At 43.0% G+C, this 14,117-nt stretch overlaps 1 protein-coding gene across 5 annotated transcripts in view; it reads left to right on the top strand.

The window, feature by feature from the left end:
- The window catches only part of LCLAT1 (lysocardiolipin acyltransferase 1), a 120,050-nt gene extending 107,055 nt beyond the window's left edge, over positions 1 to 12,995 (top strand). For all 5 annotated transcript variants that reach the window (XM_054819508.1, XM_054819509.1, XM_054819510.1 and 2 more), the window contains one exon: positions 8,808 to 12,995. In XM_054819508.1, coding sequence (XP_054675483.1) covers positions 8,808 to 9,316 — 509 coding nt within the window. In that variant the 3' untranslated portion in view covers positions 9,317 to 12,995. The remainder of the gene's footprint in view (positions 1 to 8,807) is intronic.
- The last annotated feature ends 1,122 nt before the right edge of the window (positions 12,996 to 14,117 follow it).

The raw sequence follows: 14,117 nt of genomic DNA, 5'->3' as shown, positions 1-14,117 counted from the left end.
CCAGGAGCCATGTGCCGTGTTTCAGGCGAGCTGGCTGTGGCTTTGAGAGCAGCTGGGGTCGGAGGGCCCTCATCCAGGGAGGTGGCAAGACAGAGTTGTATCTGTAAAGCCTTAATGGAGGTTGTAAAGTGTTGTGAAACACGTGAAATCCAGCACCACAACCCATACTTATATTTTGCCTGTAAAGTGTAGCTGTGCAAACAATGCATGCAGTAATTATGAGCTAAATCGTCTGTATTTCTCTCTGGCTTGACACGTGCTTAAGTGTTTTTGTACAACTTAATCCACAAACTAAGAATCAGTTTAGCACTCTATATCTCAACTTGCAGACCAGGATTATATACTTCTCGATCCACTCTTAGTTTTCCCATATACTGACTTCTTGTACCGTAACTGAACTACACCGTGTCTTCCTTCTTGTTTTAGCTCTGGTTTGGTTTGGAGAGGAGGAAGGGAGCTGACGGGTGTGTTGTCTGACGAAAAGAGCATCCTTCGCGTTCAAACAGAAAAGAGGGGCATCTACTCCTGCTGCTGTAGTAATATTGGTTTATAGTCCTGCAAAGAATCATTCAATCTGTAAGAGGCGTTTAAGTTGATTAGATTTTATTGGCATTACAAGTTCAGTGTAGTGATGCTGATTAAAAAAAAAAAATTAATTAGAGGAATTGCCTACCTCATGTTAAAAGCTTTAAGACAACGCAGGATGTCTGTCTTACAACACCCCATGGTAAAACCAAAAGCGTTCTGCATAAGCTCCTGTGGCCTGTGTTATTCAGGAGATCAGATTAGATGATGATAACATTCCAGTCTGGTCTTAAAATAATTAAATGAGGTATTTACAGAGATTTCTGAGTCAAAGCGGATCCCTCTCCCCATCCCCCCTTTGGTTTGTGGTATTGTTTTACACGTTAATGAGATGTGGTATCAGGCTGCAGAACTATGTGATTTAAATGTATTTAACAAAAGAATTAAGCACATTTAATGATTGCTGGTAGCTATGAGGATGACCTTATATCTCTTGATCTTTGTACAAGCCAGGCTGGAGGTACCTCTGTGGGGGATCGGGTAGTCCTCTGCTCCTGTATGCAGCACCCAGAGTACGGCTCCTTCCTGCTGGGGAGCAGAAAGCAGCCAGGGATGTCCCTTCCCCAGGGAATGTCCCTTCCCCGGGCTCCCACCCTCAAGGACAAGAGGTGCAGTTTCCTTAACTCCTTCCTCTCAGGAGGTAGAAGGTCTTCCTCTCTCCTTGTATCACAATGCTGGTGGAAAATCAGATAGCTAGAGAAAGAATTGGTATGCAGGATTGCTCTTCTCTGTTAATCAAGGCCAGCATTATCATTCTGTCTTTTTTTGTTTGCTTATTTGATTGCTACACTTACCCAAAAAAGATTTCCAATAACTACTGAGTTGAAAGTGATTTAGATTAACCCTGGATGACACCGCTGCTTTAAAGAGGGCTGCCTGAAGTTTTAAATCTTCACAAGGATGATGCTTCCCAGGAGGGGCTGTAAATCCTTGAAGCTGCTCCCTCCTGATACTGTGTTCTCAAAGAAAAATGACTCGAATCTCAGGAGCCAAGACAGTAATATTTCCCAGTAAGCAGTTTTAGATGACTTTTGTTTTAATATCTAAAAATGTATCTTTGTCTCAAAGCTAATGTACAATACTCAGATATTGTGAAACATAATTAGTTTTGTTCTACTTGTTTCCATATCTATTTTGATTATGTTGCTGATCAGTTTATTTACAGAAATGCCAAGTCTCCTCCTGCTGGGTTTCCTAAGGAAATGTATATGAAGTTGAGGACATTAAGGGGTGGGTGGGGGAGCTACAACCAGTGTTTTGTGGAAGTTATAGTTATTTTGTGGTGGGGAGTGGAATGGACAAGGGCCTTGCATATTGGTCCCACTTTTCACAGAACAGCTTATTTTAAGGTTGTCATGAATATTTTGTTGTGAGAGCATCTCAGTCTACCTCTCCCCGTTCTGGCTCAACGATTCATCGGCGCACTGTTCTGTGATGTACTGTGGTTAAGAATAGAATCTTCTCTGCTGGATCAATACAGGGGAAGAGACTGTATAATCCTTGTATGATTTAAAGTAATGCCAATGATAACTAAAGTAGAACAAATTACAGCTGCTGAGATCCTTGCTGGGGATGGAAATGGGTAAGAGCCGCCACTGTTAATGCCAAGGAGGCTCAGCTGCCTGTTCACCTTCCAGACTGCTGAGAGGCTGAGCAGTTCATTGCATGGATTTGCCTGGGGCCCGTCCTCATTTTTGGCTCACTGATGGTCATGTTGGCTTTAAGAGCTTTTGTTCTGAATCATCGTTTTGGCTCTCAAGTCGTTGCTTATATAAAGTTGCTGCTTATATAGATCCTTCTGTCTCACAGTGAGCTTGCTCAGCATTGCTCAGTCCCGAGTATGAGCAAGAAAGTGTCCTTGTCACTGATGAGAATCGTAACTGAGGAACGAGCAGTGCCCAACCTCCAGAGCGATCCTTACAGCACAGGGGATGGGTCTGTCCAACCAGCCCGCTTATTTGGGACTGTGCTGTGGGGCTGAGCATCGCTTTGGGCAGTTTTCACCAATTGCAGCAATATTCACTTGGCAGATGTATTTGAAAGCAGCTTAAAATAGTTTAATGCTTCCTTTTACGTTCAGGCTGGTTTTTCCCCCTAGAATTAAAATACTGTGCTGACATTGTATTTAATATGCCCAATTAAAAGTAATTTTCAGTTTACCTTTATTTTGAACCTAGTAAGAGGTTCTTGGTTGTAAGGTTTTTAGTAGTTTGTGAGATGAAAAGCTTGTCTGCACATAGGCAAAGGAGCACAGTGGCAGGTAGAGAAAACCCTAAAATCCAGACAAAGAAACAAATCCTCCTCCCTTGGCTCCTCCAAGGCCTGTCATGGGGCAGCCATCAGCCCGCGGGCCAGAGGTGACACCCGTCACAGTGAGTCAATGGGAGAGGCTCCTGTCCATCACCTCACAAACTAAGGGGGGGTAACTGCTTGCAGGGCCTTGGGACTTGTTACAGGATGCCCAAGAGGAGCATTTGGGGATGGTACAAAATTTATTACGGCACATTTATGGGAGGAACTAAAAGTGGGGAAGGGGATGGTTCAAGGTGGCTTAGGAGGAACAAGTTTGGGAAAATAGAGGAATAAGGGGTAAAAAGGGCTGGTCCCACGTAAATGGGGCTGGTCAGTACACTTGCCTGGCTGTGCCTTGTGCTTGATCAGTCCAGTCTGCCCCATCTTCTCATTAAACTCCATTTCTAATTATTTTTCTGGGTGAGGGGACTCTGTGGGTGTGTGTATGGAGGTCCAGGTGCCAGCAACTGGAGAGACTGGGGTCCACGTCTGTTGTGCGGGTGCTTATGTCAGTGCGTGATCACTAGTGACTCTCAAGTGGGACTAGTAGGCGAGTAGGGTAAGAGGCTTGGGAGCCAGGTATCAAAGCGGCCATGAGTCTTGGTCAGATACTGGAGAGGTCAGATGGTCACAGTTTGGCTACTGGAGGGACTGCAAGGTCCAAGCCGGTGCCTGAGGAGACTCTGGGGTCAGCTGAGACCGGTTTGTCTGTCTCTGCATGAGGCAGCTGGAGAAGAGAGGATCTGAACACCAGCTACTGGGTGGCCCTGAGTGCCTAAACCAGTTGCTGGAGGGACTGACAGTGCACGTGCGTCTGTGCAAGGGGTCTGTACCAGCCAACGGAGAGAGGCTGTGGCCCAGGGGCTCGTGTGTCCAGGTGCCAGCACCTGGGAAGACAAGGACCCAGGGCCAGCTGCAGCGTAGACCGTCTATGGCCAGTTGCTGGAGAGATCCATAGCGTGTAAATATGTATATAGTTCCCACTGACAGACCTTTAAACTAATCAACCAGAGAGGGGAACACGATGAGGCCATTTTGTTTGCTGGAGTGCTGTGCTTTCTGTCCATGTTGATCCGTGGCTGTCCGTCTGTCTGTGCCTGTGCATTGTACGTGTGTGTGTATGTGTATTGGGAATACGTGCTCAGACCTGGGGCAGGGACATGTGGCAACCTCACCTCTACTGGGCTACCAGGTGCTGCAACTTCTAACGTAGAATAAAAATTCTGATGGAATAACTGGTGTAGTGAAAGAAAATGTCCTAGTTTTTCCTTGGAAATATTTTTTAAAAGAAGGCATCTTTCTCTGCTGCTGTTATTTTGGTAATGAGCCTGGTAAATTCTTCCTCTGCCACTTCTGAGTGCAATGCCCAAAGCAACCAGCTGTGCATTGTGATTGCTTGAAGTAATGTCGTGTATCAAGAGAGCCTGAAATATAAATAACTTTGATTGGAGCACAGAAAGTTTAAAAAGAAAAAGAATAGTGTTTTTGAGGCATTTTGTCATCCCAAAATGGAGACTGCCACATGGATTAATCATCATCTGCATGTTAGGCAGTTTATAGCTGCAAAACAATAATTAAAGATAAAATTTATGTTCAATCCTGAGCACTGTAGTAAGCTTTCCTTTTCTGAGGTGCTTTTATAAAGCACAGGACAGAATATTGTTCATGGGTATGAAGGATATACAGTTCTACTACTGCAGGGAAAAAGTTGTGACACTGTAAAGCTGCTGAAACTGGTGTCTTTTTGTCCTGAAGAGCTGGACTACCTGCCCGACATTTTAGCTTTAATGGCAATTTCTTAGCTTAATTAGATTTCAGATGCAAAACTGCGAATGTTATTTGGTTTCCTCTGCCCTTCGTTCCTTCCCCAGTGGAATGTGTATACAAGCAGGATAAAGAAGATCCTCAGATGTCACTAAAAGCATTGCATGACATAGTTTGTCCACCAAAGGCTTCTCTGAACTATGTACAAATCTGCTTGCTTATTTCATTTTTGACCCACCAGAGAAGTAGAATGATGTGGCTTCCCTTAGGGCAATTTCTTCTTAAAATATGCAGAAGCAGATTTTTTTTAAGCAGATCTTTAAATTCGGGTGGAAAAAAGGTCTTTAAAATCAGTGACTGCCCTGTGTCTTCACTTAAAATCACTTTCTTTTGCTGGTTGACTGGCACCTTGCTTTTGATCTGAAACACGTGCTGTTAGATATCTCCAGACTGCAGAGAGAACGAGCTTAACTTCAGAGGGAAACAGAGACAGTAAAGATGCTTTAGCCAAGGATGCAGGTTCAAAACTGCCTGATTAAACCTAGCCTAGGTGAATTTTGTCCCTCATCACGAATGGTCTACCTTCATCTGCTGCAGTAACTATTCTTCTTTTTAGCAGATTCATTTGTGGCGTGTTTGGCAGTGATGTGTTGACCCTGTCTATATTAAAAGATCCCATTGATAAATCAGAGAATATGCAAAACCTTTTTGTTCAAGTGTGCAGTGTGGATCCTGCACATAACACTAGCAGGGCACGTTTCTTGCAACAGCTGTAGAAAACTGATTGAAGCTGGTCCTTTCCACATGTTTGCTTTGCCAGGGAATTAAAGCTCCAGGCTGCCATTTGTGTGGAGTTTTTAAATATGTATGACCCAAACAAGGGGCCTGTTGAGAAAGGCTCTAATCCTCTTCCATCTGAAACCTCGTGTTCTGTTCTTCTTTCTTTCTGATGTTCTGTGCTTTCAGATATGCTAAATCTACCTTTGAAGTTTCATTTCTTCTTGTGTAAAATATACTTTAATAGGTGAACTTTGCAGCTGGGAATTAGGAGATACTGGTTCAAGTTGGACACAATGAGCAGTTCACGTAATCATCCTTGGCCTCTGTTTCCTTGTTTGCAATGCAGCAGGAGTAACGTCCGCCCTCCTGTACGCAGCTCTTTGAGCTTTGTTCTGGGTAACTAATTTAGAAGCCATGATGTAGTGTAGACCTTCTACAGTATGGCGTGAAGCCCTGCTGGAAAGTATCTGTCTGGGGATGCTACAGATCCATAGGTAAGGGGTAGAGGCTTCCCTATTTCCAATTAGGAATTCACAGGCAGAAATATATCTGCATGCTGAAGGGATCAGACCGGCTGTGTGGGTGCAGGGAGTCCTGCCCAGTCCTGCCAGTCCAACACTTGCACAGAGTCAGAAAATCTGTCTCTGAAGGAAATCTGATGATCTGTTGCCTGCCATCTGTATGTCAGTGATCCTTATGTGTAAAGCCTTGATTTTTCAAGAACATTTGCATGTAATGGCAGCTGACTGTTTAGCTGCAAAGACACAAATGACTGCAGGGTGGGTGAGAAATTCGTGTAGCCAAAAACTTTTTTCATAGAAGGCTTTTTTCATGCAGGGATCTCAAGAAGGCTGAATTTTTCTGGCCTCCCTCTTGAGGTAAGGTGTAGTTTTTTTGTGCCACTGGGACCCAGGGAGCTCTGGAGGATCAGGAGGAAGACAGATTTTAAGAGATGGGTATCTCTTAGAGGCACATGTAGTGGCCCTTCTAGGGGATGTGGCATCCCCTTCTAAGATACGAGGCATCCCCAACTTAGGGGATGTCTGTCCTGTAGGGCGACTGTAATTCCTTCTGAGAGCAGAAGTATTTGGAGTAGGGGGAAGAAAAATGCGAGCTGTTTTCAAAATGAAAATGCTTTGTGCTGAGGTGCAGCAGGCTGGCCATCACTTGCCTTTCTAAGGCTTTGCTGTTTCTAAGACACGTTCAATTTTGGCATTTCTTGGAACAAGATCTGAAAGGTTTTATCCATGCAGAATACCAGGATTCTCTGCTTAGATAGGATGTGTTTCTGTAGCTAGACAAAAGCTGGAGTATTGAGTTTTGCTCTGATGGACCTCCTAGGAGCTCTTTAAAAACCCAAGTAACTTGCCACAAAACTGTCCGAGAGAGATCGTTATAAGACAGCCCAGTTATAAAATACTCTGAAAGGCTGAATAGGGTTTTTCTCCCTCTTGTGATATTTGGAGCTGAACTTTAGATACATCATTTTGAACATGGCTTTTTAAAGTAACTTCCTACTCTGTCCCTGTCATTTTTGGAGCCGTAAAGGAAAGCCAAAATGCTAGGGAAGGGGAGCAAATGAAGAGGGGAAGCGAGACTAAAGAGTAGGTTTAGATTATCTTTGCAAGAAGTGACATCATCTATGAGAGCAAAAATCTTCAGTCGCTGCAACTGGAGACAGCTTTTAGTCTCCAATTCTATTTTGCCCCGAGCCAGCCAGCCAAATACAAACAGCAGGATAAATCACTGCTGGCAGAACTTAACGGTTATGCAACATCCAGTGCACCATGCGCCTATTTTTAGATCAGTTTTACACTAGCAGAATTTACTTTATGAAATTTAAAAAGAATGTCTGGTCAGAGGCCGGGGAATAAAGAGGGTATTTAGAAAGTGCAAAATCTAAAAACACTTAGTGCAAAGACGCGCTAGCAAACCCCACTTTGGCAATACCGATAGCCTTTCAAGAGTGTTGGCTTGATGAGGCATGGTAATGAAGAGTAGAGAGTTTTTTCATCAGTATTCCTTTGCAATTCTAATCTGCAATTGCTTTTTAAATGTTTAGCTACACTCACTGTTGTGGTGTAACCCGGCAGGCAGCTAGAACAACCCCACAGCTGTTTGCTCACTGCCCCCCGCCACCACAGTGGGATGGGGGAGAAAATTGAAAAGGGAGAAGGAAACAAACAAACAAAAAAAGCTCATGGGTTGAGATAAGGACAGTTTAACAGGACAGAAAAAAGATTATAATAATGATAAAAGAATATACAAACCAAGTGGTGCACAGCACAGGTGCTCACCACCTGAAGCCAATGCTCAGCTAGTTCCAGAGCTAAGCCACTTCCCAGCCAACCGCCCAGTTCTGTACGGAGCATGATGTCATATGGTATGGAATATCCCTTGGCCAGTTTGGGGCAGCTGTCCTGGCTGTGTCCCCTCCCAGCTTCTTGGGCACCCCCCACCTTCCCGTTGGCAGGCTGGTATGAGAAGCTGAAAAGTCCTTGTCTGCTTGGCAACTAAAACATCAGTGTGTTATCAACGTTATTCTCATCCTAAATCCAAACCACAGCACTGTACCAGCTGCTGGGAAGAAAATTAACTCTATCCCAGCCAAAACCAGGACACTCACTTTACCCAAATAGCTAACAACTATATGTGGTTTACTTAAAGCTGGGCTTCTCCACCATTTATGCTGTACTTTGTCCTTACCAGATCTGGAAGGTAAGCAGCAGCTCACCTCCTTACAGTACTGGCTGGTCAGATTTAAAGAAATTGTGTTAACTGGAGTGCTCTGCAAGGCTGGCTGAGCTACGGAGATACTCCTCATCCTTTGTGAGATACTTGAGATTTAATGAGCTCCTGATATTTAGCTAGCATATGTTTCATGTATGTTTTCTCAATCTTCAGTAAGTTCAGATTGTGTATACTGCTTGCAGATCAACTTGAGTCTTTTTCAGTGTTCACAGGAACATACACTCAGTTGTATTTCATTAGTTAAAAGCAATTTCAGCTTGCAGCACAGGTATGAATAACTGAAGATTAGTCTTGCATACTCTGCTCTTTATCCAAGACCAGATGTGCATCTTCTCCCTTTAAATTTGACTTTATCCTCTTAATCACTGTGGTGTAATTCTACATTAGTTTGTACTGTGTATAATTTTGTTCCCAAAATTTTTTGCTCAGATTCAGAACAGATAAAGATTGGGAAACGTTTGACCTCTCAGCCTTTAGAGATTCTAGCAGATAAAAAACATACTCTGCATAGCTAACATATCTTTGGGATTTCTGCCACAATTTGGACAGTTTTCAGTCATGCCTTGAAGCAGATTAGTGTTCTGACCATAGCATGAACTGTATTGATCTTTTTTTCCCCCAAATCTTTCTTCTAGGTGACAATCTCGATGCTATCCATGACATAACTGTGGCATACCCCCAAAACATTCCTCAGACGGAGAAACACCTTTTGAAGGGAAACTTCCCAAAGGAGATTCACTTCCACGTCCAGAGATATCCCATAGAGACAGTGCCCACTTCTAAGGAGGAACTGCAGCTTTGGTGCCGGAAGCGTTGGGAAGAGAAAGAGGAGAGACTCCGACACTTCTATGAAGGTGGAAAGTGCTTCAGTGCAACAGGGCAAAGCATTATTCCACCGTGTAAATCTGAGCTCAGGGTCTTCGCAGTTAAGTGCATCTCGCTCCTGTACTGGACGGTGTTCCCACCGGGTATGCTTGCAGTGCTGTACCTGTACAGCTTTGCACGATGGTATTTTGCAGCCATGATCATCTTTTTTGTTGTGCAGCAAAAGATATTTGGTGGGCTGGAACTAATTGAACTCGCTTGTCATCGATATTTTAAAAAGCAACAGAAATTTCACGACACGAAAATAAAAAACAATTAATTCCGGGGTAGAGAAAGACGTGAAAATGGGTGGTTTTGAGATGTCCTGCAAATTTTATGCACAGGGAAGAATTTTTGCATGAGAATTGTCTTTTACTATTGCCGTTGTTAGACATTTGCACTCGATTCTGTGAAAAGAAAGAAAAATGTTAGTTATTGCTACACGTGAAAATGGTAGTTTTCATCTCTGAATGTAATTTCAACATTGCTCTTGCAAGCAGCTAGCAACTGCATTCTGCTGTAATTACGAAACAAATTGCTGGATTATTGAACACTCGTAAGGACGTTAATAAATGTGACATGCACTGAACTGTCATGTAGAAACCCAAACTGTCCAGCTGAGAGACAGATGTATGATTTCGGTACAATCACATTGTCATAAAGTGAGCACCAGATTTGGAAAGCTGGTAAGTTTAACAATGTTTTGATGGTAGGTGGAAGTTGGAGGAGTTGTTGTTCTGTTTCTTTTTTCTATTTCAAATATTCAACCTTATTTTAAAATATTATTTTCGCATAAGCTTTTCCAAACACTGCTGAACCTACGACTATTCAGCTGTTCTGGCTTGGTCGCTCAGAATGATTTTCAAGCCTTGCGGACTTGTGTTGTAGTACAGAAAACAATGCTGGCTCTCCCTCCGTTTAAGTCTTAACTGATTACATAATAGACCTATGCAGATCAGGTTTGATTTCTCACTGTTTCATAGTGTTTCGGTCTCCCTGTTAGCTGTGGGAGACTTGTTCCTACTGTAGTAGAGAGAGCTGCAGGACAGGGGAGCTGATTTTTCAGTTGGTTTATTGGTGTTGTCTTCTGGTAGGGGCAAAAATAAGTGTCTGTGAGTAGCTGGCAAATGTTTTTCAGAAAGGTCTACTTGTAGGCACTATTTCATTGAAAACATTTATTTTTCAGAGTAGGCAAGATATCTTTTTTTTTTTTAAGCATTTATTTTGGTTTTTGCGTTGCTTCCTTAGGCATTTCAAGTGTCCATATAAATAAGCAAGAAGACTGCTTGTTCCGTGTGTGTCAGCCAGACCTGTTGAAACGCATCTGATGCAATCGTTGTCTCCTTATAGGTACAAGAGATGGGTTTCAGCCTTATCACAGCACAGGGAAATAGAGCTAAGTTTTCCCTCTGCAGTATTCTTTTTGATTGCCTGATTCTTTTTCATTGCTTTTCTAACCTCCTTCACAATTTTTGGGGGGTTCTTTTAGGGCTCCCACTATAACATTTTCCCTTATTTTCATGACATCCAGAAAATCTGAAGGCTTTAACTCAGACAAGGCACTTTCAAGTGTATTCCTTGTCATATGTAAGTAATGTTCATGCTCACGTCATGAAAGGCATAAACATTGCCAGCACTTAGAAGACACTTCAGGTTAGATTTGTTTTTCAACCTCAAGAACGTTAGACCACTTGATCAACTGTATTGCTGCAAAACCTTCCCGACTTACTAAATATTTGTTGTTTATTGCATGAAGGCTTGTTTGAGCTAAACCCAGGTGGCCTAGCTCCATGTGTTGAGTGTGAAAGTAGAGAGTGCAAAATCTATCTTGTGTGGAGTATCTCAAGCATCGGGTCAGCGTGGTAGACACATCTGTTCTCTTCTAAATTACAACACCAAACATGTTGTCTACTGTGTTTGTATCAAAGACCATTTTTTTGAAAGAATCACCAGCCTCTATTCAACTGTCCCTTGCAAGGTGACAAGTATTTTTTAATCTATGCTTATAATAACTAATTGTTTATTATGCGGAAAGTACTTGAAGCCATCTGTTTTACTCTGATTTTTTAATCCTTTTTTTCTTAAAAATAAATAAAACTAGGTTTATATTTAGGGTTATGTTTCTTAATTTTTTTTTCATATTTATATTTGAGTACCTGATGACTGACAATTGGTGTTTCATCGTCATGATTGGAAAGAGGTCCTTTCTGCACTATGAGGACTATTTTAAACCTAATTCTGTGATATCAAAGGTGTGGTTGCATCTTAAATCTACATAGCCTGGTTTTTCTTCGCCTAACACTCTGCTTTGGTGCAGTTCCCTGGACATCCAGGTAACTCGCCACAAGGGAAAACCTAAAAACCTCGTTTATGATTAATGCAGAGGAGACCTAAATGACTTCTTCTAGTCTGTCCTGAGCCATGGCTGTGCTTTCACACCAGGAGTAACCATGGCCAGCCTACTCCAGTAGCCTTAACATAGTCTTCAGGAATGACTTCAGAGGACAGGTTATATATGTTGGTGATATAAATACCAGCTACGCTTTTCTCAGTCGTTCAGAGAACTTTGTGGTGTCATCAAATGTGTCGGAAACATCAGTGTGAGTCTTGGTCGTGGAGCGGTGAAAGGTTTGCGTCTGTGTGTGATTAGAGTTGGATTCTGCAAATGTAATCAAATGCAGTCCACTGTTGACCCTTACAAGGGCTTTTCTCCCTGCTGGAGCCAAACATGTAACCTACTGTAATGTGGTAAACATCCACAAATCTGTAATTCATTCTCTCCTCTCATGTATTTGGGTCGAAAAGAAAGAATAATCTTCTTGTCAGCTGCTGATGTCACATTTGCAGTGCCTGACTTTGTGGTGCGGGGTGGTAAGTGAAGAATCCTCCTCTCACAGGGAAGGGTGTTGGCTGGTAAATTTTCAGATTATGGGCATCATTTTCCAGCTCAATTAGAAATGCAAGATGGGGAAAAAATTGAATTAAAAGAAAAAGCTTTTTGGATATAGAAGCTTCTTTGTTTAAAAAGTAGTTATGGAAGATCTTTCTGTGAATGTGGGGTTTTTTTTCCTCTTTGGTCAAAATGCTGCTTTTTACTCAAAAGGTTCTAATGTACAGATTTTTTTTTTGGAGACCATTTTGTTCTTACTCTGTTTCCCTATTCAAAGTACACTAAGATGGCACTTAGGGACATGGTTTAGTGGTGGACTTGGCAGTGCTAGGTTAACGGTTGGACTTGAGGATCTTAAAGGTCTTTTCCAACCTAAACAATTCTGTCAGGTAAATCATTTTGAAAATTTTTTCAATGCTGTTAGGTTAAAGGTGCTAGTACTCCAGGAATCACACACAGACCCTCTTTACTGGGACGCATATTGGCTCCAAGACTTGTCTCACTCATTAGCACGTTTGTCATGGCTCACCTTCTCTCGCAGTCCCAGCAGCCGCACTGCTCAGCAGCGACTGCTCCGTCTATGGGACCTACAGGTCTTGCTAGGTCTTGCTTACGTTATCTGAGGTCATTGACGTGCTTCAAGGAGACTGCTCTTGTTTGCTCAATCAAATGTTTCCTCATCAGCATCAGGGGTTTCCTTCTCTTTGCTCAGAACAGAAGGTTGAAATCCTGCCATCTGTGTTTGTCATCAAGCTCATCTGGGTAGCAGGACTTCAGACCAAGACATTTCTCTCTTGGGTTTGAAGCTGCAAGGCCCAAAGCTGGTCTGTAAGCTGTTGTCTTGATCATATGAAATGTAGTTTCTAGTTTTGTGCATTGCATCAATCTCTGTTGTTCAAAAAAGATCCGTGTTTTTATAACTGGATTTTATATGTACCCTGTGTGAAAGGAAACACCAGGATACCACAAACCTACAGAAAGCCTTAGTTTTCAGAGTTCACCGATTATATTAGAATGTTTTAACCATGTACCAGTTACTCTTCAGCAACAATAAAGACCTGAAGCATTGCATGTGTTTAGTTTTGCCATTTTCTTTTTACTGCGTGACACATTCTGTATGCACCCGTAAGGAACAGACCTTGTCTTCAGTCATATGGCTGGCTGTCTTGGGCAGACCGGTGTCCGTTTGGGTGCTCGACCTGTGGTTTGTGGCTGTTGGGGTGGTGTGTCTCCTCTCCATGGGAGGTTGGAAAGGGGCGGCTGGCTGTACCCTCCCTTTTAGTTTCTTCATATAAATGGATGCGGAAACTTTTGAGCGTGCAAGAGGTACAGCTCAGTTTTAGCCTTGCTCAGCTGCTTAACTGCTGTTGCTTAAGAATAAGCTGTGCTTCGAAAGAGCGTGTTAGGTATTGATAGGAGGTAAGTCCTCCATTTTAGCTACATCCTGTTACCACCCATGTAATTACTGACACAAGGAACAATCTATGGCACGGCTCATGTTCTGAGAGGACCTGTGTTTCATGTAGCTTCCACAAGAAATGGAGACCCGGGTAGCAGTTTCTGCTATTTGCAATGTCTACATACGCTCAGAGCATTCAAATCAGTCCCCAAAAGTCAAAATGAGCAATGCTCTGTACTGAGCGGCTTTGTATCTCTGAAGAGATGGTTGTCACTTCCTCTTTGTTTCCTCGAGGCTCAAATATGCAATGAAAAAATTTGTCTGGCTTACCTGCCGCTACAGAAAAGAATCGTAATGGAGGCCAAAGCTTTCACCTTCCAGCTGCCCCAAACGCCTCCTTTGCAGCTCAGTACAAGAGGTGAAACATTGAGTCTTATTTCCTGAGGACTTGGAATCAGACTGCAAGCTATCTTGACCAGAAGTTATTCCCGGGAGCGGGGAGCAGGGTCTGTGCTTACAACGCGCTTGGGTGGCCCTCCCTCATCCTAGAGAGGGTTTGTGCTTGGACACGCCAGAGGCAGAGAGCGCTCACCTCTGTCCTTGCTGGGCCTCTCCAAATATTTAGCAGAGGTGGTGATAGGCCCTGAATTTTTAAGCAGATGTCTTTGTTTTATTCCAGCCTGGCCACTATATGGTTTATCATCCCTTCTTCTGGAGTTCTTCATGTGGGGTGACTGTTTTCTCTGGTGGTGGGGTATGCGGGAGACTGGCAGGAGGAATTTGAGCAAAACT

The sequence above is a fragment of the Grus americana genome, chromosome 3 (genome assembly GCF_028858705.1).
Source record: "Grus americana isolate bGruAme1 chromosome 3, bGruAme1.mat, whole genome shotgun sequence".
NCBI classification, from domain to species: Eukaryota; Metazoa; Chordata; class Aves; order Gruiformes; family Gruidae; genus Grus; species Grus americana.
The sequence above is the reverse complement of the archived record's forward strand: the minus strand, read 5'-3'. Positions and strand labels throughout refer to the sequence as shown.